This window comes from Artibeus jamaicensis, unplaced genomic scaffold (assembly GCF_021234435.1).
Source record: "Artibeus jamaicensis isolate MK-2021 breed Jamaican fruit bat unplaced genomic scaffold, CSHL_Jam_final contig_723, whole genome shotgun sequence".
Classification (NCBI taxonomy): Eukaryota; Metazoa; Chordata; class Mammalia; order Chiroptera; family Phyllostomidae; genus Artibeus; species Artibeus jamaicensis.
This window is the reverse complement of record NW_026521938.1, coordinates 1,334,783-1,358,736: the sequence shown is the minus strand read 5'-3', so window position 1 is coordinate 1,358,736 and position 23,954 is coordinate 1,334,783. Positions and strand designations below refer to the sequence as shown.

Genomic DNA, 23,954 nt, shown 5'->3' with positions numbered 1-23,954 from the left:
CATTTAAAACGTGTCAGCCACTCTGTAGGCACCCGAGACATTTTGCTGAACAAAACAGAAATTCCCTTCCCTCCTTAAACTTACATTTTAGAGGGGGAGATAATGAATGGAAGATATGATTGAGAAGTTAGAGAATATGTTCTAAATAGAGAAGTACTATGGAAATATACATACTCGCAGGCATATTCATATGCACTATCCAGAGGAAGCTTCGAATGTGGAGGAAACACATCTGAAGATCGTTCTCTGGTGCATCCTCAGGTGGCGGTGGTAGGTGGATGACTGGCGGAAGCATCTCTGGCACACAGAACACACGTAGGGCTTCTCTCCCGTGTGGATTCTCTCATGAGCCAGAAGGTTGGTTCTGTGGGTGAAGGACCAGGCACAGGTACTGCACCTGAAAGGCTTCTCTTCTGTATGAATCTTCTGATGCACGTGTAGATCCGAGGCCTGGACAAAGCCTTTGTTACACACGGCACAAATGAAAGTCCTCTCATTATTGTGTCTTCTCTGATGGACTTTTAAGCGAGAGAAATATCTAAAGATCTTGGGACACTTGTCACATTGGTGTGATCTTTGGGCTTTGCGGGACCTTCCTTGGAGTACCCCGCATGTGGAGCTTCCGGCATTACTCTGATGGGTAGGATCCGGTTCAGGGGTGACCTGGTGCAGCCTGGAGAGAAATGCTGGTCCCACCTCCATGAGGACATCCTGATTACGGGGTCCTTTTGGGGACCCTTCATCGGACCTAGAGGGGCTTAGACTCACTCTTCTGGAGCTGTGTGGATTCTCCAAAGAATCATCGCCCTCACCAGGCCCAGGATAGTTCTCTCCCTGGATAATGAGCAGGGGAGGTATTTGAAGGCCTTCACCAGTAATATTGTCATTTACTTCAGTAGGTTTCAAAATGTTGCCACCATTTTCTTTATCCTCATCTCCTGTGAGTATAAAGAAGTGACTGAGCAAATTGTATCCAAGAAAGAGTTTACATGGCACATCCCTCTGGTCCCTGGGCCCCCCTCACTCACCTTGTCCTGTTTGCAGATAACCACTGTAGGCAGTCCAGAAGGGTGTCCCCATGTTTGCCACTGTTGGGGTTCCTGCTGCTAATTGTTTTGTTAAATGAACAATGACTTCTCTTAAGGGCATATTCTCAGAAAAAAGGGCTTCCTGTCCCTGCATGTGAACGTGGACCTGTTTAAAAAAAAAAGAAAAAAGGGGGTCTACAGTGTGGGAAACCTACCCAGTCAGTCTTCCCAAATCTCTATACTGTGGGATCCTACTCCTCTTTGTTCTGCCCATAGCTCTACTCGCATTATATTTAAATGTAATTTCTTCATTCCTAATGAAAAAAGACCCAGGCTTTCTGAGGGAAAAACCAGCTCATGTTCAGGCATTTCTCCTCATCCTTGAGTTTCTGCTTAAGTGACAGTCTCTCAGTGAGTCCTCCTACCACCTCACCAATGAAAATCACAAGAAATTAATGTTGGCTTTTCTATGTCCCACTGAATTAATGCCTAAAAGACTTCTTTATTCTTGCTTACTTAGGATGGTAGATTCCCCTCGTGAGGACTAATAACTAGGTGTACAGTAACTCTTTCTCTACTTTGGGCTCCCCCAACAGATTGTAATTACTCTGTCTCCCTTCTGCCCCTCCCCCCAGGGGTCAGAACCCTCCACTCACCAAGCCAGGGGTCCTCATGCAATCATCATTCAGACTTTCCATGAATGTCTCCAGGTTTCTGCCACTTGCCTCCCATTTCTCCTTCAACATAGACCTGTCACTGCAGTGCCTATTGATCATGAACTGTTCCAGGACCACTTGAAAAATAATTTCATCTTTGCTGTGTTTTTCTGGCTGCAGCCATGAGTGAAATGACTCAGAAATTTGTTGCAGTTCCTGCCTTGCACGCAAGTTAGTGCTGTTCTGAAATGGGCTGAGCTGAGTGTTCTGGAACCCAGGGTCCCCATCTGCCTGTTGGAGAGCAGGTCTTTGGCTGGGTATAAAGTCCACATTTTCTGACTTACAGTCATCCTCATATGATTCACAGAAAAATGAAGTGCTGAGGTCTAAATCCATTCTTGCGATATTTCTCAGAGACTCAACTTTTAGGATTCTGTTCTTGAACACCTGTGTTGATAGTGCTGGATGTCTAAAAGACTGTGAGCTAGAAATAAGAGAGAGATGAGAGACATGTATTTAATTGTCATCGGCATACTTAAAGAAAAGATAAATTTCTGTAGTAGACCACTCTGCCTAGTTTTAGGAATTATATCTCTACCCCTGTGGCTAAGGGCGAGAGACGACCTTTGGAATTCGAGCCGCAGGAGACAAAGCCTGTCCCTGGTAGCAAATGCTGCCTCAGTTCCTCTCCCTGCCCCCAAAGCTTGGTCGGAAGTCAATGACAGGTAAGACCCCTCACAGTGGGGGGCAACCTAAGGCAGACTGGATCAATCACTTGGGAGGCCTTCATGGAAGGACTTGGGGGGGGGGCTGCAACAAAAAGCAATGGACTCTCACCCCCTAGCTTTGTAAAAGCCCGAGTCCCCATGTCCTCTGGGAGAAGCACCTCCTGGCTCTAATCCCCTTAAGCCTGAATACCTGTTGGGGAGAGGTACAACTCCTTGCCTTGCTAGAGTGTGTCCTGGGGAAAATCTGGCATCACCAAGACTTACTGATAAACCTGTGAAATCTGCTCTACTAAGAGTGCTTCCATTCATATGATAAGGGTCTCAGAGGAAATGAGTATATCTCCCAAAGTTTCTGCAATTCTCTTCCTGACAGACACTGGCTCAGACTCTGAAGCCCTCAGATCTCTTTGTAATGTTATCTACTGTTTGATCCTTGCCGCCCTGTATTCTTGTGTATTACAACTCAATAAAAGGCTATGAAGAAAGACACTCGAGGCCTTTGTCTCCCCTGAGAAACTGGCCACAGCCTACCTTCTCCACCCCAAACAGATCTCAGCATCTCTCCGCCACATTTATTCACTCATGCTTGTCTGTGGCACCAGGGGGACTCATGAGAGAAGTCGCCCCCACAAATTTCAGGCTCAGATCACCATATTTTGTTGTGTATTATGCATACTGTTTTGTCAATATTTTTAGGGAAAAATAAGGATGCTCATTATACATGGGTATAATTACTATAAGTACAATAATCTCATATACAATGCACAAAAAGTGGGTGCACATTATAGAAGGCAAAACACAGTATTTCACTTGTGGATTTTATAAGATATTTAAGAAAGAAATATACAGCACTTCCGCCAAGATGGAGGCATAGGTGGATGTGCCGTGCCTTCTCACACAACCAAGTTTAGAGACAACTAAATATTAGCAACAGAAAACACAGCCAGAACACAGAAAATTGAACTTTTCGCAAGTCCGTTAACAACAAATTCTTCAGCCTGACCGGTAAGGGGTGAAACCAGCGGCTGGTGAAGCGGGGTTGCACAGGAAAACTTGGTCAGACGGACTCAGGCGCGCGGAATCCAGGCGCAGGGTTGGACCTAGTGAGCCACTGAGCGAGCAACCAGGCAAGGACCTCGGCGGAGACAGTGGGGGAGCAGTGCTGCGTGTTGACTGTGGTCACGCATTTGTGCGCGGGCGGACAGGCGAGGGAGTGGGCGGTTCGACCGGTCCCAGCGGGTCCCCGCGGCAAGCGGCAGTGGAGGGCGCCGCCATTTCCCCGCTCTGACCCCACCTCCACATACAGCGTCATAACCCAGCGACTCTGAGTGGCCCGGCCCTGGTGAACCCCCTAAGACACTAATCCTCACCCAGCTGTGAGAAACAGCAGAGGGGGTCGCCATTTCCCCGCTCTGACCACGCCCCCACATGCAGCGTCACAATCCAGTGACCTGGGAGTCCAAGGCGCCGCTTCTCACACTTAAAGGGCCAGAACAGACCAAAAATGTCACTAGAAGATCTCAAAGCCCCAGAGCCCATAGATCTAAGCGATGAAGAAATAGCAAAACTCTCAGACGCACAGTTTAAAACACTGGTCATCAGGATCCTCACAGAACTGGTTGATTATAGCCACAAATTAGACAAATATATGAAGGCGAAACTAATTGAAATGAATGGAATTGCACAGGACACCAATAGCAATGAAAAGGAAACTGGGACTCAAATCAAGGGAGTGGACCAGAAGAAAGCAAATAATGCCCAAACAGAAAAGATTGAAGAAGCAAGAATTCAAAGAAATGAGGAGAGTCTTAGGAACCTCCAGGACATCTTTAAATGCTCCAACATCCGAATTATAGGGGTACCAGAAGGGGGAAAGGCACAGCCACCAGTGGAAAACTTATTTGAACAAGTAATAAAGGAGAATTTCCCCAATCTGGCAAAGGAAATAGAGTTCCAGGAAATCCAGGAAGCTCAGAGAGTCCCAAACAAGTTGGACCCAAGAAGGAACACACCAAGGCACATCATAATTACATTAGCCAAGATTAAAATGAAGGAGAGAATCCTAGAAGCAGCAAGAGCTAAGGGGACAGTCACCTACAAAGGAGTCCCCATCAGACTGTCAGCTGATTTCTCAAAAGAGACCTTACAGGCAAGAAGGGGCTGGAAAGAAGTAATCCAACTCATGAAATCCAAAGACCTACAACCAAGATTGCTCTATCCAGCAAAACTTTCATTTAGAATGGAAGGACAGACAAGGTGCTTCTCAGATAAGATCAAATTCAAGGAGTTCATCATCACCAAGCCCTCATTATATGAAATGTTAAAGGGACTTATCTAAGAAAAAGAAGTTAAAGAAACATGAACAGTGAAAAGACAGCAAAGGCACAGTTATTAACAACCACACCTAAAATGAAAGCAAACTAAAAAGGACAGCTAGATCAGGAGTGGAAACATAGAAAAGAAGATCTCAAGGAGGGTTAGCAACAGGGGAGTGGGAGGAGGAGAAGGGGGGAGAAGGTACAGAAAATAAGTAGCATAGACAGTAGATAGAAAATAGATGGGGGGGGGCAAGAATAGCATGGGAAATATAGAATCTAAAGGACTTGAGACACATGGTCATAAACTAAAGGGGGGGTAATGGTGGGGATGGGGGGGTAGGGTGGAGGGGAATGAAAGGGGGAATAGAACAACTGTAACAGCATAATCAATAAAAAATTTTTTTAAAAAAAGAAAGAAATAATGTTAATTCTTACCTGAATTCTCTGAGAGCAGAGATAATCCTCTTTTAATTAATGGAGTTAATTAATCAGATTTCCTGATAATAAATCCTTACAAGTACATTATGGAAAGGAACAATAGTGGCCAATAATTCTCACCAGTATAGACACAAAAATCCTAAATTAAATATCTGAAAATCAAACCCAGTCATACATAAAGAAAACACTCATGAATAGACAGGTTTTATCTTTATATGCAAGTTGGATTAAATTTCAAAAAGCAGTATGATTTACCTTTGTATCAGAATGGAATGAACATAATGTATCTTAGTAGATATATTAAATATGCTCAAGAAAGTCACTATGCAATGCTGAGAAAGACATTTAGTATACAAGAAACAGAGTAACTACAGAAAAAAATTATTCTTATATGTTTTGTCCTTGAGATTCAAAGATGGAAGCCCATTATCAATCTGTACAACATCTGTCTGGTACCTAAACCAGTGTAATAAAATCAGAAAATGTGTCAACTACTATTTATAGATGGTCTAATTTTGTCTAAAGAAAAAATCCAAAATATTTTATACATATTAGACTGGGTGAATATAGCAAGGTGCCTGATACAGTTCACGATGCCAAAATCAAGGACTTCCGCCAAGATGGAGGCATAGGTGGAAACACCGTGCATTCTTGCACAACCAAGTTTAAAAACAACAAAGTTTTAGCAATAAAAACACAGCAAAACCACAGAAAATTGAACTATATGGAAGTCTGACAACAACGAACCTTTCAGCCAGACTGGTAAGAGGGGCAAAGTCAGCAGCGAAGAGGGGTTGTGTAGGAAAGATCCACCGGACTGACCCAGGCACGTGATCCAGGCTCAACCCAGGCATGCAGGCAGCCGTGGGCGGATCCCAGGTGTGGACTAGCAGTGGGTAGACCCACTAATGGCACAAGGCTGCAGGCTGACCCCGGTCACACATTCACACGCAGATAAACCGGCCAAAGAAGCGAACAGTGAGACTGACTGCGCAGGCCCCAGCGACAGGAAGCAGCAGAGGGGAATGCTATTGTCCCTCTTTGACCCCGCCCCCACATACAGCGTCATAACCCAGCGACTGAGTTGTCCCGCCCTGGTGAACACCTAAGGCTCCCCTCCTCATACACATAACAGGTGCAAACAGACAAAAATATGGCTCGAGAAGAATTCAGAGCCCCAGAGCCCATAGCTCTAAGCGCCCAAGAAACAGCCAAAATTTCAGATGCACAGTTCAAAACACTGGTGATCAGGATGCTCACAGAACTGGTTGATTTTAGTCACAAATTAGAGGGACATATGAAGGCTAAACTAATTGAAATGAAGGGAAATGCACAGGAAACCAATAGTGATGGAAAGGAAACTGGGACTCAAATCAATGGAGTGGACCAGAAGGAAGAAAAAAAATGACCAGACAGTGCCCTGGCTGGTGTGGCTCAGTGGATTGAGCGCGGGCCTGCGAACCAGACAATCGCGGTTTGATTCCCAGTCAGGGCACATACCTGGGTTGCGGACCAGTTCCCTGCAGGCCAGTTCCCAGGGGGGGACACACAGAAGGCAACCATACACTGATGTTTCTCTCCTTCTCTCCTTCCCTTCCCCTCTAAAGATAAATAAATAAAATATTTTTTAAAAAAATGACCAGATAGAAAAATATGAAGAAACAAGAATTCAAAAGAATGAGGAGAGGCTAAGCAACCTCCAGGATATCGTTAAATGCTCCAACATCTGAATTATAGGGGTACCAGAAGGGGAAGAGGAACAGCCACGAGTGGAAACCTTATTTGAACAAATAATAAAGGAGAACTTCCTCAATCTGGCAAAGGAAATAGACTTCCAGGAAATACAGGAAGCTCAGAGAGTCCCAAACAAGTTGGACCCAAGGAGAAACACACCAAGGTACATTATAATTACATTAGCCAAGATTGAAATGAAGGAGAGACTCCTAGAAGCAGCAAGAGATAAGGGGACTGTCACCTACAAAGGACTTCCCATCAGACTGTCAGCTGATTTCTCAAAAGAGACCTTACACAGGCAAGAAGGGGCTGGAAAGAAGTAATCCAACTCATGAAATCCAAAGACCTACAACCAAGATTGATCTATCCAGCAAAGCTTTCATTTAGAATGGAAGGACAGATAGAGTGCTTCCAAGATAAGATCAAATTCAAGGAGTTCATCATCACCAAGCCCTTATTATATGAAATGTTAAAGGGACTTATCTAAGAAAAAGAAGTTAAAGAAACATGAACAGTGAAAAGACAGCAAAGGCACAGTTATTAACAACCACGCCTAAAACAAAAGCAAACTAAGAGGACAGCTAGATCAGGAGCAGAACCATAGAAATGGAGATCACATGGAGGGTTAGCAACAGGGGAGTGGGAGGAGGAGAAGGTACAGAAAATAAGTAGCATAGACGGTAGGTAGAAAATAGATAGGGGGGAGGGCAAGACTAGTAGGGGAAATATAGAATCTAAAGCACTTGAGACACATGGTCATAAACTAACGGGCGGGAATGGTGGGGGAGGGGTGTACAGGGTAGGGGGAATGAAGAGGGGAAATAGAACTGTAATGGCATAATCAATAAAATATATTTTTTAAAAAAGCACTTTTAAATTTTATTTACTTTTATTTTTAGACAGATGGAGAGGGAGAGAGACAGCAACGCATGGTTGCCTCTTGTGTACCCTGCTAGGAACTGGCCTGCAACCTAGGCATGTGCTCTGACTGGGAATCGAAGTAGCGACCCTTTGTATCACAGGCTGGCACTCAATCCTCTGAGCCACACCAGCCAGGGCTAAATAAGATATTTCTGAAGAAAAAATTTAGAGGGTTTACACCACCAGATAATTAGCACAAGTCAATTTTTCGACCTCTGCTAATACTGAAGATAGTATCCTAATGGCATGAAGATTAACAAATACAGTGAGAAAACAGTGTCCCAATAGAGATGAAGACATACACAGTTATTGGGTTTGTGAAAAATATAACACTGACTTGATGCCATTCAATGAAAGCAATGAATGGTGTACAGTATATTCTTTGTTTTTAAATATTTTATTTATTTATTTTCAGAGAGAGGGGAAGGGAAGGAGAGAGGGAGAGAAATATCAATGTGTGGTTGCCTCTCATGTGTCCCCTGCTAGGAACTGGCCTGCTACCTAGGCATGTGCCCTGCCTGGGATTGAACCATGATCCTTTGCTTCAGAGGCCCACGCTCAATCCACTGAGCTACACCAGCCAGGGCTTATATTCTTTTAATTAATGTAAGAAAATCTAGTATTAGAAGAAGTAAAGAAAAACGAATAAGAAGAGATGGGCTGAAATCCATGCAAATGAGTTGTGCTGAAAACTCTAATTCAGGCACAGACATGTGTCTGTCCATTGCAGCTACTTCTGTTAGTCCTATGATCTCTTAGGAAACTTTCCTTCACCATTTTGTGTTCTTTCCTCCTTGGAGTTACTTTTCCTTGAGAACATTTCTTTCTGCTTCACTACTTTTGTCAAAGTTAAATCTTTCCATTTATGTTTTATTTTATTTTATCAAAACTGATGTTAGGGAGAAAAAGGAAGGGAGCGAAACATTGGTTTGTTGTTCTACTTACTTATGGATTCATTAGTTGATTCTTGTATGTGCCCTGACCCAATATTGAACCTGCAACCTTGTGGTATCAGGATGACTCTCTAACCAACTGAGCTATTGGGCCAGGGTGAATTTTTTAAAAATTTACTATTGATTTTAAAGAAAGAGAGAGACAGAGAAAAAGGATTGATTTCTGTTGTTCCACTTATTCATGCATTCATTGGCTGACTATCATGTGCCCGGACCAGGGGTCAAATGCACAATCTTGACATATTGGGATAACGCTCCATCCAACTGAACCACCCGGCAAGGGCCTTTTTTAGTTTCATAACATAAAAACAGAAAGAATGAGGGAACCGTGGGAGTCTTACGTGGGCCCAGAAAAGGAACCAATTAGTTGTTTAATATTTATTGTTAATTAATCTCACCTGGTTGTCTGATACGATTAAGCAACTTTACCCCATTAATAACATGCAAAGATGAATCCCAAAGGATCCCAGAGAAAATGCAACAGTCTTCTCTTTTAAACTTCCAGGTGACCTCAATCTGATTAATGCTAATCTTCTTAAATCCTGCGAGTTGCTCTCTCCTTTGCCCTGAGGGAAAAGTACTGAGTCCTTCCCAGGTACTAGGGGCCTTGCCTAGGCCTGGTCTCACCCCTCCCCCCACCTTAGGTGTTGTGCTGGTTCTCTACTTCCAGGTATACTGGCCTTTTTTATTTTTCTGTGCCCCACTCTTTCTCTGGCCCTCCCCACAAATTCTTTTCAGGACTACTCCAGATGCACACAGACCACCACTTGGTCACATTTACAGACATCCCACAGGGACACAGCTGTGAAACATTGTGGTAAAAACCTTGGCATTAAAAACTAGACTCCCAGGTTTCCAATGTAGAACCAGCTGTCTGACCCAGACCAGGTACCCACCGGGAGCCATCAATGTCACAGGGTTCTAAACACACCCAGTTCCCGGAGTTGTCGGTGGAGCTCAGTGAGTTAATGTTTGACTAAGGCTCAGCTAGTAGCTTTGAATTTTAGCCCCCACCCCCACCACAGTAGGCCACAGACCAACACTTTCCCAAGAAGCCATAAAAATGAATTACTAGAAACATACAATTAACAAGCCCACATAGCCATACAAACACTTTTTCAGGAAAACTATCAGGCCAGGCCTTTACACAGAATCCACAACATTAAGCCCTTTTAGGCCAGAGCAGTTCAAGGTAGACGATACTCCTTTCCTGAAAAGGCCGCATATCTTTGTACCTCGGAATCTTCACCACAAAATTCCGCGCACATGCACAAAACACAAGAGCAAAACTAGAAATTATTCTTTCTTTCTGGAAACTCACCTCTTTGAAAAGACCGAACTTCCAACTGGGTAATCCTGGATCAAACACTGAGCTGCTGACTGGCTGACTGAACTGGTTCATCTGACGTGATTTCCCAAGGCTCCTCCCTTTTATATAGGGACTGGGGTCAGTGTTGGAATTAAAGACATGATTGGATAAGATCTGCCCGTTGATGGATCTCTGATGGCATCTTCACCCTCCAGCTCTCTAATACTTACTACAAAAGAGTAGTAAGTCCACTGGGCTGGAGCAAGAAACCATCATTAACCACACTCCCATTTCCGCAGTGAAATCTAACAACATTCACGCTAAGTGGGAATGTAAAAATTAACATTAGTAACATAAACTCTGGTCAAACTATGTGTCATACATGAGTGTCACAAACTTGCTAATTTTCCGAGATTTGGGAATCGCTAGAACAGAAGAGGCTCACGTGTAACCAATAAACACCCAGAAACAGGACGTTAATGGCGCTAGGGGAACTACATCACCCACAATGCTTTGTGCCGCGCGTCATTTCGGTGCAACCAATTGAAGGCCCAGAAGCAGAGCGTTTTCGCATATATTCTAAAGTGGCCACTGCTCACCATTTGGTCTCTCAGGAAGGGCTCCCCTAGAGTACGATGGCGGAGACCACCCCGAGGGGCCTGGCTGAAGTGAGTGCAAGGCCTTTCCCCTTCAGCTCTCCGAACTCCACCTTGGGGGCAGGGCGCTATTCACGAGAACCCATGGTCGTAGGTGCTCCTGGGTGACTCCGTGTGACGGAGGTGGGAGAGGATGACGGGTTGAGGGGCCGCCATGTAAAAATGCGCAGGGGCGACTGAACCAGAAGCATTCCTACCTGAAATGTCAGGGTGAGAGGAGTTTTACCTTCAATGTCAGGTAGTTACACGTTTTTGTTTTTCAAGTTTCCCCAGAGTTAGACTGGAAAGGGGATGAAGGCACTGAGACTCAGGGAGATTGAGTGTTTTATTTTAATGGGATGGTACATACATATTATTTTTAACTTTTTAAATTTTTTAATTTATCTTTAGAGCGAGAAAGGAAGGAGGGAGAGAAATATCAATGTATGGTTGCCTCTCATGCGCCCCCTGCTGGGAATTTTTGGAAACTGGCCTGCACCCCCAGGCATGTGCCCTGACTGGGAATCGAACAACGATAGTGTGGTTCTCAGGCCCGCACTCAATCCACTGAGCTACTCCAGCCAGGTTTTAAGTTAAGTTTTAAGATTTTTAAAATGAATTGTTGTCTATCTTAGTCTGTTCAGGCTGCTATAAACAAATATACTAGACTGGTAGCTTATATGTAACCGAAATTTACTTCTCACAGTTCTGGAGGCTCAATATCCAGGATCAAGTTGTCAGATTTGCTGTCTGGTGAGAGCCCTCTTCCACGTTCATTGACAGCCTGACAGTCTCCTTCTCTGTGGATCCTCACTTGGGAGAAGGGGCAAGGGGACTTTTGAAGGTCTCTTATAAGGACATCGCACTCCACCACAGGGGGCAGAAGGGATCAGTGTCAAAGGATGGGGCTCAAACAATCAGGAAGAGAGCCCAGAGAGAGAGGACCCCTAGAAGGGCTATTATTAGGACGTGTACATACAACCGGGGTATCTGGGTACATCCCCTTTGAGAATATCCCAAGGTCCTCCCTGCCTGGAGCCTATACTAGCTTTCCTCCCCGGGCTTCCTGAAGCTTAGCTCCTAGTAGGGGAGGAGCTTACCTCGCTTGGGCCGATGCAGGGGAAAAAAACTACATTACCCAGAAGGCTGAGTGCCCGGTCGAGGTTATTAACGGAAGGAGCGTGGGGGCCCTTGTTTGGCAGGGGCGGAACTTCCGATACATCCAGCTGGGTGTCTGAAAACATCGTGGCTATCTGTGGGATCCGAGCTAGACGGCCACTGCCGCGCCTTCGTGGGATCTGGGGGACGTTTCGCTGACCCCGCGGGGCCCCGGAGCCCTCGCCTATCCTGATGGCATCGGTGCAGGTGAGTGGACCGGCCCCGGGCCCCTGGACCTCTGGGGATGGCGGGTCCGGTGACTACTGGCCTTGTTCCAGCCGTCGTGCCCCCGGGATTGAGTCTCTCTCGGCTCCGGGTCCTGTCCAGGGATTGCTTGGGGTCGAGTCCTGTTTCTGCTCCCAATGGGATACCGAATGGAAGTGTCATGCAGCGTCAGGAACTCCCCGGACCTCACGTCGCGTGCATCGTGTAGCACGCCAGGAGGAGCGCGGGCCTTGGAGACCTCCTCGTGGGTCCGGCTGCGCCCCTAACGGAGGCTGTGACCTTGAACAACACCCTCGCTACTCTGAGCTTGTTTTCTCAGGTATGAAATAGTAGCGATACTGACGGTTTTTCATCCAGATTGAGGGAAATAGAAAGGACACATGGGTGAGATGCACCCAGTGTTCAGCCTGGACCTGTGCTTCCTCGGAGATGCCTCCCGCGCCGGCAGCCCCCACAAACTAGGCTGCGTAGGGGAGAGGTAGGCGTAGCGCGTCGGAACTGCAGTTATGCAAGGTCAGAAACTGACAGGCAGCTGGGAGCCAGGAGGGCAAGTTTACCTTTTGGCTTTCAGCACGTGGAACTGACTTTCCACTGATGCAAAGAATCTGTTTTCCTATTCAGGACATTCAGTTGGGTTTGAGAAGGGATCCCATTGAAATGTTCAGTAATGTTAATGTGCAGGAGTGTGATGTTCCTTTGGACGCAAATGCACAAGAGTCCCCAGGTAACTGTCAGACATCCTGAGTGTCCCCATCAGAGCCGGATCACTGTCAGGACCTGTCTTACTGGCTCTTTTCCTGTCCCTAGGCGCCCTGTCTCACTTTATGTCAGCCTCGCACTCCAGCACACCTTCCGGAAAGAGGTTTTCCGTGTTGCTCAACTTAAAGTGGACTGTGATCTCCTCAGTCTCCTCTCCCTTCTTTTCTTTGGTATTTTTAGGACCCTTTGAGGTTGACTTAGTCATTTCTTTAGCTGCTTTGTTAGGTCCTTTTTCCAGGCCCGGACGGTGAGCTCCTGTTGCTGCTCTATGCCAAGACTAGAACAGCCTGGGCTTGTCAAAGGTACTGGGTAAAGGGTTGAAAGAATGAATGGGTCACCCCCTCAGGGGCTCCCATCACTCTTATAATTAATAAAAACTGCCCATTGTGATCTGCAGGGCTCTCCTAAATGTGCCCTGTGACCACCTCTGCTCTTCTTACCTTGCTCAGGGCATCCACCCAGGCAGCCTTGAGCTTGTTAAAGTCCTGCCCATTCAGCAGTCTTTGCCCTTGCACTCTTCTTTCTCTGGGGCCCAGTCCCCAGGTCTCTACACCCTTCCTGTGCATCTGTGTCACCTCTTAGGTTAGTCTTTTCCTGGCTGTTTTAGTTCTAGCTAAGGTACCCCTGGCTCCAGCTCTTTGCCATTTTTTGTCAGATGTTTAAAACCCACCTCTGGTCCTTAATAGTTAGATTGCGGGTGGCCTTCTAGAGTTGCCAGAGCTCCAAGCTGCTGACTGTGACATGAGGGTGATAATGGCATTTACCTCATGGGCCGTGGGAAGATTAGTAAAAGTCACAAAATGCACTGAACACTCACCTGGGTAGGTTCCCCATTGTTTGCCAAGTGAACGCTTCCCCTTCAGTTCTTAGAGCTGCTTGGTGTGATGGGTACGATACTGCACTGATGGGAAACTGAGGCTTAGAGAGGTGAGGTGATGCCCTCTCACGTTCGGAGTCAGTAGTCTGATTCAGTCCTGGGAGTCCGGCTCCGGAGATTGGGACAGTCTCTGCCTCGGCATGTGAAGTTCTCAGCCTGGGGAAGGTGGGCAGCGAGGTCTCCAGAGGTCGGCTGCTGCTGTTTCTGTTGCTGAAATGATCATCATGCTCATTTCCACCAAAACACTCACTGTGTGCTCCACAGTCCTCATGGGAATGGCACCTGCAGTGGGTTCCCCAGGTCGGGCTTTTCTCTCGGCCACAGCTGCATTATGTCCACAGGCCTCCTCCTCCCCTCCTTTGCACCCAGCAGAGCTCAGCCCTCAGAAGGCCTTGGTGATCAAGGCCTGGGTCTCTCTGTACCTTCACCAGTGACTAAGTGACAGACTCTGATCTCATCTCACAACCCCAGGGCACATGATGATGCTACTGTGTTTGACTTTCCAGGCACCAGTAACCTTCAAGGATGTGTCTGTGACCTTCACCCGGGAGGAGTGGGAATTGCTGGGCCCGACTCAGAGGACCCTGTACCAGGAGGTGATGCTGGAGACTTGCAGGATCCTGGTGTCTCTGGGTGAGTGCTCACCTCTCATTCCTGTGGGGGACCCCACCATCGATTTCTGGCTGGTCAAGAAGGTCACAGAAGCCACCTTCTCTTTTTCTGATAGTCCCTGCAGTTTCCTGATCCCTCCCTCCTCTTGCTGCCTGGTCTGCCTGTGTCTACATCAGGGATCGCTGGGTAGAAACAGTGTCCTTCTGGACCCCCACCCCCACCCCGGTGTCCAGCACACTCAGGCCCGTCTGAGGTCTGTATCCCAGATTGCACAGGAAGGGACAGCTGACCGGCCCAACCTGGTTGGGTCAAGTGTCCCCAGTTAGCAAGGCCCGGCGAGATGCGCTATTCTCAGAAGAGGTTAAATCAGGCAGACTCCCACATGGCATTTGTCATCAGTGCCACCCAGGGGTCCTCTAAACAACACAACCTTGGTACACAGGCCCCTGGCATCTGCATGATCGTCATGTCTCCTGAGACCCAGCCACTCAGCGGATGATTTAGGTGTCTGGGAGTGTCATGGGTGGACGCCCTGAAAAAGCTGGTCCTCTCACCTTCTCTGCCCCACATGCTGGTCATTGTCAAGAGAAAGTCTCATCGGTGCTGAGTCTTTTTGACCTCTCGTCGTGACTAATTACTCTTCTCAAGGGAGCAAGCAGCCTGCAGCTCCCAGCTCTGAGCGTCTACACAAGCTCCCTGGGACTTAGTGGCACGGTTTTGATTTCATTGCTGTGTTTTGATGGTAATCTTCTGTTGTGGGACATGAAATCGACATTTTTCATTTGCTAGAGAAAACCAGGGTTCCTTTTAGAATAAAACATTTAAGAACAATGAAAAGTGAGTCAGTTTAACAGGAAACCATCAGTAATGATGACGGCACACTGTGGGAAGGGAGACATCAGTTCTCAGGTGAATTGTGATGAGCTGTAGAAGAAAAAAAACAGAGGAGGATTTAGGAGTTTGTAACCAGGGGTCATAACCTGTCTTGGGCGCTTGCAGAAAGGCATCTGAGGGAAGTAAGTTGGAGGCTGAGCTCACTGGGGGGAGTGGGGGAGGCGGGCATTCCAAGTGGAGGAACCAACGTGAGAAAAGGCCCTGAGGTGGGAGTGGGCTCAGCTGGCAGAGCCAGGGGATGTCTGCGCCACCTTTTGTCCTGCCCCCTCCCTGAGGTTGGTGCCAGGCACACAGCACGCGTCACTGACTGTGGCCAAGACCTGTGTGAATGGGCTTCTTCACAGAACCCTTTGGCTTCTGCTAAGATGTACTCGGTGGCACGTAACGCAGTGGTGTGAAGGTTCTCTCTGTTCCTTTTTCTGGAATGGCCCCTGATGTGTCCGGACAGGGATGTTGGAGGCCGTGGCTATGACCGAGGCAGTGGGCCCCTTGCTCAGCCCTCTCCTCCCACACAGGATTCCCAGCCTTCTCTTTAGAATGCAGATCCGGCCCAGGTCCCCTGCCTACTGGGGGTTGCACAAATACTGATGCCTGGGCCTCACCCAAAGTGATCGGGTTTCTTTCAGCTGAGACTAGAATCATGCCTCCCTTGGTGGTTCTGAAGAACCAGGGACTTAGGTGGATTATTAGGTGGGCTCCCTTTCCTGGTGCCCCCTGGCTGTATGGGAAAGTGGTGTGCACCTGAACCATCTTGGCTTTGGCTGGTGAAGCTCAAGGGCAGTGCTGTTGTGGGGACAGATGGCGCCACTCTCCACAGCAGCTGCAGCCCAGGAGTGGGGTTTGTCCCTTTGGTGTCCAGGGCACACATCAGTTTCTTTTTTACTTTGGGAGCAGCAGCTTATCCTGTCATGGAGTGCCAGGTACGCTGGAGGGGCTTCCTTCTCTGCAGAACACCCATGTCTGGTTTCTTTCTCCATTCACAGGGCATCCCGTTCCCAGGCCAGAGCTGGTCCACCTGCTGGAGCACGGACAAGAGCTACGGACGGTGAAGAGAGGCCCCCCACGGGGCACCTGTCCAGGTAGGAGCAACAAGGCGAGATCACAGCAGCCTTCAGAATACCACTGCCTCTAAACTCCTGTGTGAAACTCTCTGTGACCTCCTGGGGCTTCTGGTTGTTTCTCTCACATCAAGGTAGTGCGTTTCAGCAGGTCAGCCATGAGCCACAGTGTTATGGAGACCCAGGCACCTTCCAGTGTCACCATGTAGCTTTGAGGTTACTTTGTCGTACTGCAGTTAGCAGAGGGGAAATGGGGCGGGGGTGGGTAGTCACACCTGGCGTGCACACGTGCTGCACTTGCACACGTCCTGTGGACAAGATCTGGGCATTCGGCCACACTGGCGCTCAGGACTGGGGAGTGCAGGTAGCGGTGTGTTCCAGGAGCAGAGCCAGCAGCTGGGTCTGGATCGGCTCAGCCTACTCTCAGAAAACTAGTGGTCACGGTTCCTGAATGACTGAGTGGGTGGAGGTCGTAGTGAGATGCCAGTGCAGTGCCTGGCCTGTTTACATTAATCGTGAGTGATAGGGATTCTGCACATTTCTTTCTGGACCCAAAGGAACAGGGGCCGGTCTTCTCCCTGAAAGTACGATCTATACCGTATCGCTCTCCATCACACTCCTTCCCGCCTTCTCCATCCATTCATCCATCATCCTGTAGACACTCAGAATCAGCCCCTTGCCCTGTATCTTCCTGTCCTGTTTGCCCTAAGAAACAGCAAGGTGACGTTTGGTCCACATCCGCGCTCTGAATGTAGCTGGAGTCAGCCACTGTGAGCTATGGCGTGTCCTCCCTGGTGGCCCTCAGGCTGCTCAGCCAGCCTGTGAGTGTCTGTGGCCATCCCCACACTCAGCCCTCCATTCCAGGTGCCACCCCCAACCTCCCCTCAAGAGTCTGAGGCTCATCCGACCTTAGAAGACACTTACGAGAATGCCCACTCCTTCCTACCTCCAAGTTCAGAGAAGGTCCTGCCATCCCAACAGGTGAGACAGGAAGCATCTCATCACCTCCGTCTCCATCAAACCCAGCAGCCGCCCCTCCCCACTCCGGCCCATTGACATTATCGATGTCTCCTGAATTTGTCACCTCCACCACTTTCACCTATCACATGTCACCTGGATGATGCCAGACCCCTCAGCAGGTCTCCATCTACTCTTCCTCCTGCACCAGCCCCTGCAGCCATTCAGACATGCTCCAAATCCTCACTGCTTCCTGTGTCACTGGGGTCTTAGCACATTATCAACGTCATGTTAAAAGTAAAGGTGATGGGCTCTGCTTCCTGGTCCTCAGTCCCCAAAGGCTCATCGGTGTCCGCCTCACACCTGTGCCTTCCCTTCTCATCCTCTGTGGAGGGCGTCTTACCTGCAGTCACAGCTGGTGAGCCCACACCACACCTTTGCCTTCTTGGGAACTTGGTTTTTCACTTGTTTTTTTGCCTTGTCTGTTTTCATCCTCTCTGCTCAATATGTAACATGCTCAGGGTGTCTTCACTTGGGGAAAAAGAAGATGAACACAAATGTTTTTAGGTCTACGAAAGCCTCAACCAACATGGACTCTACTTATAAAGCCAAGTTCCTAGAAGTTGTCTCATTTCTGGGAAAGACATACACACTTGACTTCCTACCTATTCTTTAAACTCTCCTTACGTCACTGTTTTTATATGGGAAGTGTACAGTGATGTACACAAATCTGAAGGGCTCAGCCTAAGTTTTTACATATGTACAAACTAAAATGTACTCTGCCCCAGTCAGCATTTAGAATACTTCCAGAACTGTGGCAGGTTCCTGGTACCCCAGCCTTGTCTGTAGCTTCTCCTGCGGTGGTCTCCACTGTCTCTGTGGATTGATTTTATGCCTTTTCTTTTTTTAATGTTGTGTGTGTGTGTGCACGCGCGTGTGTGCGCGCGCATGCGTGCACATGCCTGCGCCTTGAACAACAAATTTATCTTCTCACATTTCATGGGGCTGGGTGGGAGTCCAAGACCAAGGTGTTGGCAGGGTTAGCTTCTACTGAGGCCCCTGTCCTTGGCTTGTAGAATATGATTGTTCTTGCTGATGGCCCTGCTGTTCTCCTCACTGCCCACAGCAACCGCGAGAGGGCCATGCAGGGCGGGGCAGAAGGTTCACAGCTATGAGTACGCAAAGTGCAGTTTATTCTTGTACTATTACTTACTAATTATTGTATTTTCCATATGAACAACTATAAACCTACTTCAGCTCCACCCTGGATTAGTCAGGGTTTTTCAATGAATCAGAACCAACGGAATGCGTGAATTTTATTTTAAAGAGTGGGCTCTTGCAATTGTGAGGGCAAAGCAACGTTGAAGTCTTGCGAGGCAGAAGAGTGGGTGTTGCAGATTGGAGTCTGCAGGTGAATTCCTTTCCTCCCTGGGGGGCTCAGTCATAAGGCCATTAAACTGGGTGGCAAGCTAGGGATCGGGAAGGGTTTTTGGAAGTAAGGCCACATAATTATGAAGTGTTGTCTGCTTTTCTCAAAAGTCTGCCGATTTAAATATTAATCACACTCAAAAACTACCTCACAGCAGTATCTAGACTGGTGTCTGACCAAACAGCTCAGCATGACACCCTGGCCAAGTTGACATGTAAAATGAACTGTCATGAAGAACAAGGATGATGACACCCAGTTTAGTGAACACTCGCATCAAGAACCATGCTGAACACTCTTCTCCTTTAATCATCATGGCAGCCTGGGAAGCTGTCTCCTCATCAGTTTCTCAGATGAGGAAAGTATGACCTACAGGCAAAAGACATCCATCCAAGATCAGCTCACTGGACAAAGGTGGGGGCTTGGGGGGAGCCAGGCGTTCTGGTTTCAGAGCCTCACTCTTAAACCAGCACACTGATTGCCTCACAGAGCAGAAACCCGTCTCATACTATTCGGCCTGCATGTCCCTCTGTCCCCTCTCCTGAAATCAGCCCTTGCTGTTGGCTTCACCAGGTATCTGGTGCGCTTTTCCTCTTTCATGGGTGAATCTCCCCATTTCAACCCAGTGCCCCTCCTTCTTCCTGGCAACTCTGATTTCTCCATCAGGACCCAGCTCAGGGACACCACCTCTAGGAAGGTGACCTCTTTTTCTTCCCAGTCTTGTTAGGTACCATTTGCCAATACAGCACTAAGAGACGTCAACCTCAAATCCTGGAGCACATTCCTCCCCTACCCCCGCCAGTGTTATCAAAACTGCTCTCCCCTACTCTGGACTATGAGGAGGGGTCTCCATGACAGGTCCTGTGTCCCTTGGTCCAGCCTGCTGTCCAGATTTTCCCTTTAATGATGTCAAGGGTAGAAGGACCATAAAAGGTCATTGGAAACCTAGATTATAGGGACAGGAAAACACAGCAGACACCAGAGGTGGCATTATTGTCTTCACTTGCCCACTGAGCCATTGCCTGTATTTCTTCCAAATTGCATCACTAAAAGTCACCCTCTGTGCCTTGGATTTTCTTCAGGTGATGGAGCAAAACTTCAGACCAGAGAGCCAAGCACCATTCAGCCTGTTTTGTGTGAGGGAGCCTTGCTCCAAGGAAGCCATACTCTGGAATCGTCAAGGGACTCCAGATTGGAGCAAGCCAGGGAACAGGAAGGACTATTGGAAGTGAGGCCAGAGACAGACCACCAGGAGGAGACCCATCGTGGGAAAAGGAGCCTTGAAGATAACGGTTTGGGGACAGATGACAGTCTGCACTCTAGGATGTTACAGGAGAGAGTCTCCCGGGGACCAGGGAAAGACCCCAGGATCCGCGGGGGGAGGAACCTCTACAAATGCAAGCAGTGCGGGAAAGGCTTCAGCAGGAAATGGTACCTTGCTCGCCACCAGCGGGTTCACACAGGGATGAAGCCCTATGAGTGCAATGCGTGTGGGAAAACCTTCAGTCAGAGCTCCACCCTCATCCGGCACTACCTCATCCACACCGGGGAGAAGCCCTACACCTGCCCAGAGTGTGGGAAAGCCTTTAAGCGCCGGTCCTACCTGGTGCAGCACCACCCGATCCATACTGGGGAGAAGCCCTATGAGTGTGCCCAGTGTGGGAAGGCCTTCAGCCACCGCTCCACCTTCATTCGGCACAAAAGGACCCACAGCAGGGAAAGGCCCTTTGTGTGCAAGGACTGCGAGAAGGCGTTCAGCAACAGAGAGCACCTTACCCAGCACTACACTGTGCACACTGGGGCCAAGCGGTTTGAGTGTGCCGTGTGCGGGAAGGCCTTCCGCTGCCGCTCGGAGCTCCTGCAGCACCGGCGCGTGCACACGGGGGAGCGGCCATATGTCTGCGCGCAGTGCGGGAAGGCCTTCCACCGCAGCACATACCTGCTGCAGCACTCCATCATCCACACGGGGGAGAAGCCTTACAAATGCAGCCTGTGCGGGAAGGCCTTCAAGCGCAGGTCCCACCTTCTGCAGCACCAGCGGGTCCACACCTGAGGTAAGCCCTGCCAGTGCAGGGGCTGGAGAAAGGCCTCGCTCAGTGCTCCTTCCTGGTCCGTTAAGGGGATCCACGTGGGAGGAGAATCTCCTTCAGTGCAAAGATGTTGGAGGGGGATTTTTGTCAGCTCTGAAATGCACAAGAAGCTGCCTTGGTGAGAAGCCCTGTGAACGCAGTGACTGTACCTTGAGCTGAAGGTCAGCCCTCCCTCATCACGGTGGGAGAGAAAGGAGAGAAGGCGGGTCACCCGTGGGTCTGCCTCTGTTAGCATCAGAGAACTTACTGGGGAGACAGGCTGGATATAACTACGGAGGACAGTCTGAAGCCAAAAGGAAAAATCTCGCTATCTGAGACTTTATAGCAGAGAGTCACATAATTGTCATTGTGAGCAACCCTTCTGGGACAGGTCACTTTGATACAGAGAGATCTGATCAGATTTCTGGGAAAGAGAAGGTGGAGGTCACAGGAGGAGGTTGTCTGAGATAATGGTAAATAGACTAGGGTGGGGCAGGCAGAGAGGCTGAATGCCTCCTGGGAACAAGGAATAAAAGGAGGGTGGAGACTGGCTCTTCCTCCAAGACTCCTGGATGAGAAGATACCCAGATTATTGTGCTGCAGCTGCCTGCGGGTGGTATTTTGGACAGTAGAAGGAACTCGGTACAGCCTAGAATCAGGCTAGGTTGGCAGAGGGTGGCAAGGTTATTCTTTGGGTGTCCTAGAGGGACAGGCTCCGAGGCAAAAGCCTACCATTTTTCCAAAATTATGTAGCTTTTCTATCTTGTTTTAACTTTTTAAAGATTTTATTTATTTATCTTTAGAGGGGAAAGGAAGGAGGTAGGGAGAGAAACATCAGTATATGGTTGCCTCTCGTGTATCCCCTGCTGGGAACTGGCCTGCAACCCAGGCATGTGCCCTGACTGGGAATCGAACGATACTCTGGTTCCCAGGCCCAAGTTCAATCCACTGAGCTACACCAGCCAGGGCTCTATCTTGTTTTAGTTTGTAAACTAAATTGTTTACAATTTACTAAGTTTTTTTAACTAAGTTACAAACTAAGTTTAGTTTGTAAACTTAGCCTTAACTGACAGGCTTAAGACACTAATGCATGTGGAAAACTGTTGTTCCAAAACTGTGTAGCTTTGAAATAAAGACTCTTCCTTTACCATGAAACCTTTGCTTCTGGAATTTTGCCTAGAGGGTGGCAGCAGACAGCACGACCCTGCTCGCTATTCAGTAACAGCAGTGGTGACTCTGGTGGGACCCTATATGCCTGTGGCGGTCAACACCAAGAGTGGGACTGTGGGGTTTCCCAGTCACTGGGAGTTTGTTCCTCTTCGTGCCTGTTCAAGGTGCTGGCTGCCCAAACATATCTGCCAGGTAAAAAGGAAAAGGGTCTTGGAAGGGGCTGTGCAATAAAGTCCAGGTGACTGCTTTGGGGAAGCCATTGTATGGGGACCACAGTTTGTGAGACTGGTTGGTAAATATTTGCTTGTGGGTACTCTTTAGAATGGATACCAGTTTTGTTTATACATTCTCAAGTATTTTGGATTTTTCTAGTTACAACTCTTGGCCTGTACGTTTGGGCCAATAAGGGCAGTTCTGTGCTGGCTCCTACAGGAAGCCCACTGGGTAGGATTTTGGCAGATTGCGGCATGTACTGTCATTATCCAATGTTCAGGGAGATATTGATTTTTTATTGTAATACTGTGTGAGAGAAACGCTGATCGATTGCCTTTCGCATGCCTACAACTGAGGATCTAGTGACTTTTTGGTTTGCAGAAGGATGGATGCCCAACCCACTGAGAGCCACACCATTCAGGCTATGATTTCCATTCATAATTTTTATTTTTAATTTTAGGAAGAGAGGAAGGGAGAGAGCAAGGGGGAGGAACATCAATTTGTTGTTTCACTTACGCATTTGTTGGTTGATTCTTACATGTGCCTTAAGGAAGGGTAGAACCTGCAGCCTTGGCACATCAGGACAATGCTCTAACCAACTGAGCTACACAGCCAGGGATCATTTCTTGAGAGCACACAGGGTACTGCACCTGTAGTGAAGTAGTACAGTTAGAATGAAAAACAGAGTGGTACAAATGGATAAAGTTAAGGTGACGTTTACTCCGTGCACTGGCATTTTTCTAGCTATATAAGATGCACATGCATAAAACATTACGATGATTTTCCCTTCATAGAACTTAAGATTCTAGTTGAGGAAAAGAGTCAATCAGCAATGTTCCTAAGTTATTAAGCTACATACTGTGTTAGAAGGTGATGAGTTCTATGGAAAAGACAACGGACCACAATGGGTCAAGAAAAACATGGGGGGACAGGCAAATGACAACACAGTGTACTTACATCTGAACTGATAAGAATACTACTATTCTAGCACATATTTTTGAAGAGGTCAGAAGAGTTTATGTTTTCCTTTCTAATGCATATATGTATTTATATTTTTTCCTGCCATTCAACCCTAAGTAGTCCCTGTGGAGTAATGAAGGACAAGATGAGATACCAATTTTTCTTTTGTCCTTGATCTTAGGGGAAATATTTAATAACATTATGTCGAGTATGTTGTAGAATTTTTTTGTAGATTCTTTTTAAGATGTTAAGGACAATCCATTCTACACTGGGAAAAAAAAGCCAAACATGAAGTTATATCTATCATATACATCTTCTGAATTGTAACGTGACAGATATTTTCTGTGAAGTGGGGAAACATACTGATTTCTGTATTTAAAATGTTTCAGATGGTCTCAAACTTACAGGAAAGTTGAAAGTACAAGATATTCTTGTATAAATTTAATCCAATTAAACAAATTGGTTTTGCACCTTTTGCTTTATCATTCGTTCTTGCCCCACAGATGTGTTTTTGCACAATGAGTTTACGTCAGAAATATTTTTGCTTCCATACAAGTGAATCCTTCAGTGTGTGTTCCCTAAGAGCATACAGTATTCAGAATTATCAGAGTGTTAGCATGATCAGGTAACTCAATATGGGTAAAATAGTATTGTTTAGTGCAAAATCTACATTCAAAGGCTATCATTCATCCTAATATCATCCCTGGGTATTTTTCCTGGTCTGCAACCTAATCTAGAACAGCATACATATAATTGTCATTAGTCTTTAAAAATTTTTTTGATTGATTAGAGAGAGACATCAATTTGTAGTTCCACTTATTTATGCATTCATTGGTTGCCCTGACCAGGGACTGAA

The 23,954-nt window shown here is 47.4% G+C and overlaps 2 protein-coding genes across 2 annotated transcripts; one reads left to right on the top strand and one right to left on the bottom strand.

Moving 5' to 3' along the window:
• Positions 1-127: 127 nt before the first annotated feature.
• Positions 128-13,813, bottom strand: LOC119053159 (zinc finger and SCAN domain-containing protein 4-like). Its single transcript, XM_037150647.2, has 4 exons — positions 13,680-13,813; positions 1,685-2,168; positions 1,029-1,194; positions 128-938 (listed from the first exon to the last, which is right to left on the bottom strand). Exons 1-4 carry the CDS (start codon positions 13,694-13,696, stop codon positions 196-198), a joined length of 1,410 nt encoding a protein of 469 aa, XP_037006542.2. The 5' UTR covers positions 13,697-13,813; the 3' UTR covers positions 128-195.
• On the top strand, positions 10,688-23,103 carry ZNF550 (zinc finger protein 550). Its single transcript, XM_053672058.1, has 4 exons — positions 10,688-12,085; positions 14,246-14,372; positions 16,229-16,324; positions 19,769-23,103. Exons 1-4 carry the CDS (start codon positions 12,071-12,073, stop codon positions 20,737-20,739), a joined length of 1,209 nt encoding a protein of 402 aa, XP_053528033.1. The 5' UTR covers positions 10,688-12,070; the 3' UTR covers positions 20,740-23,103.
• The last annotated feature ends 851 nt before the right edge of the window (positions 23,104-23,954 follow it).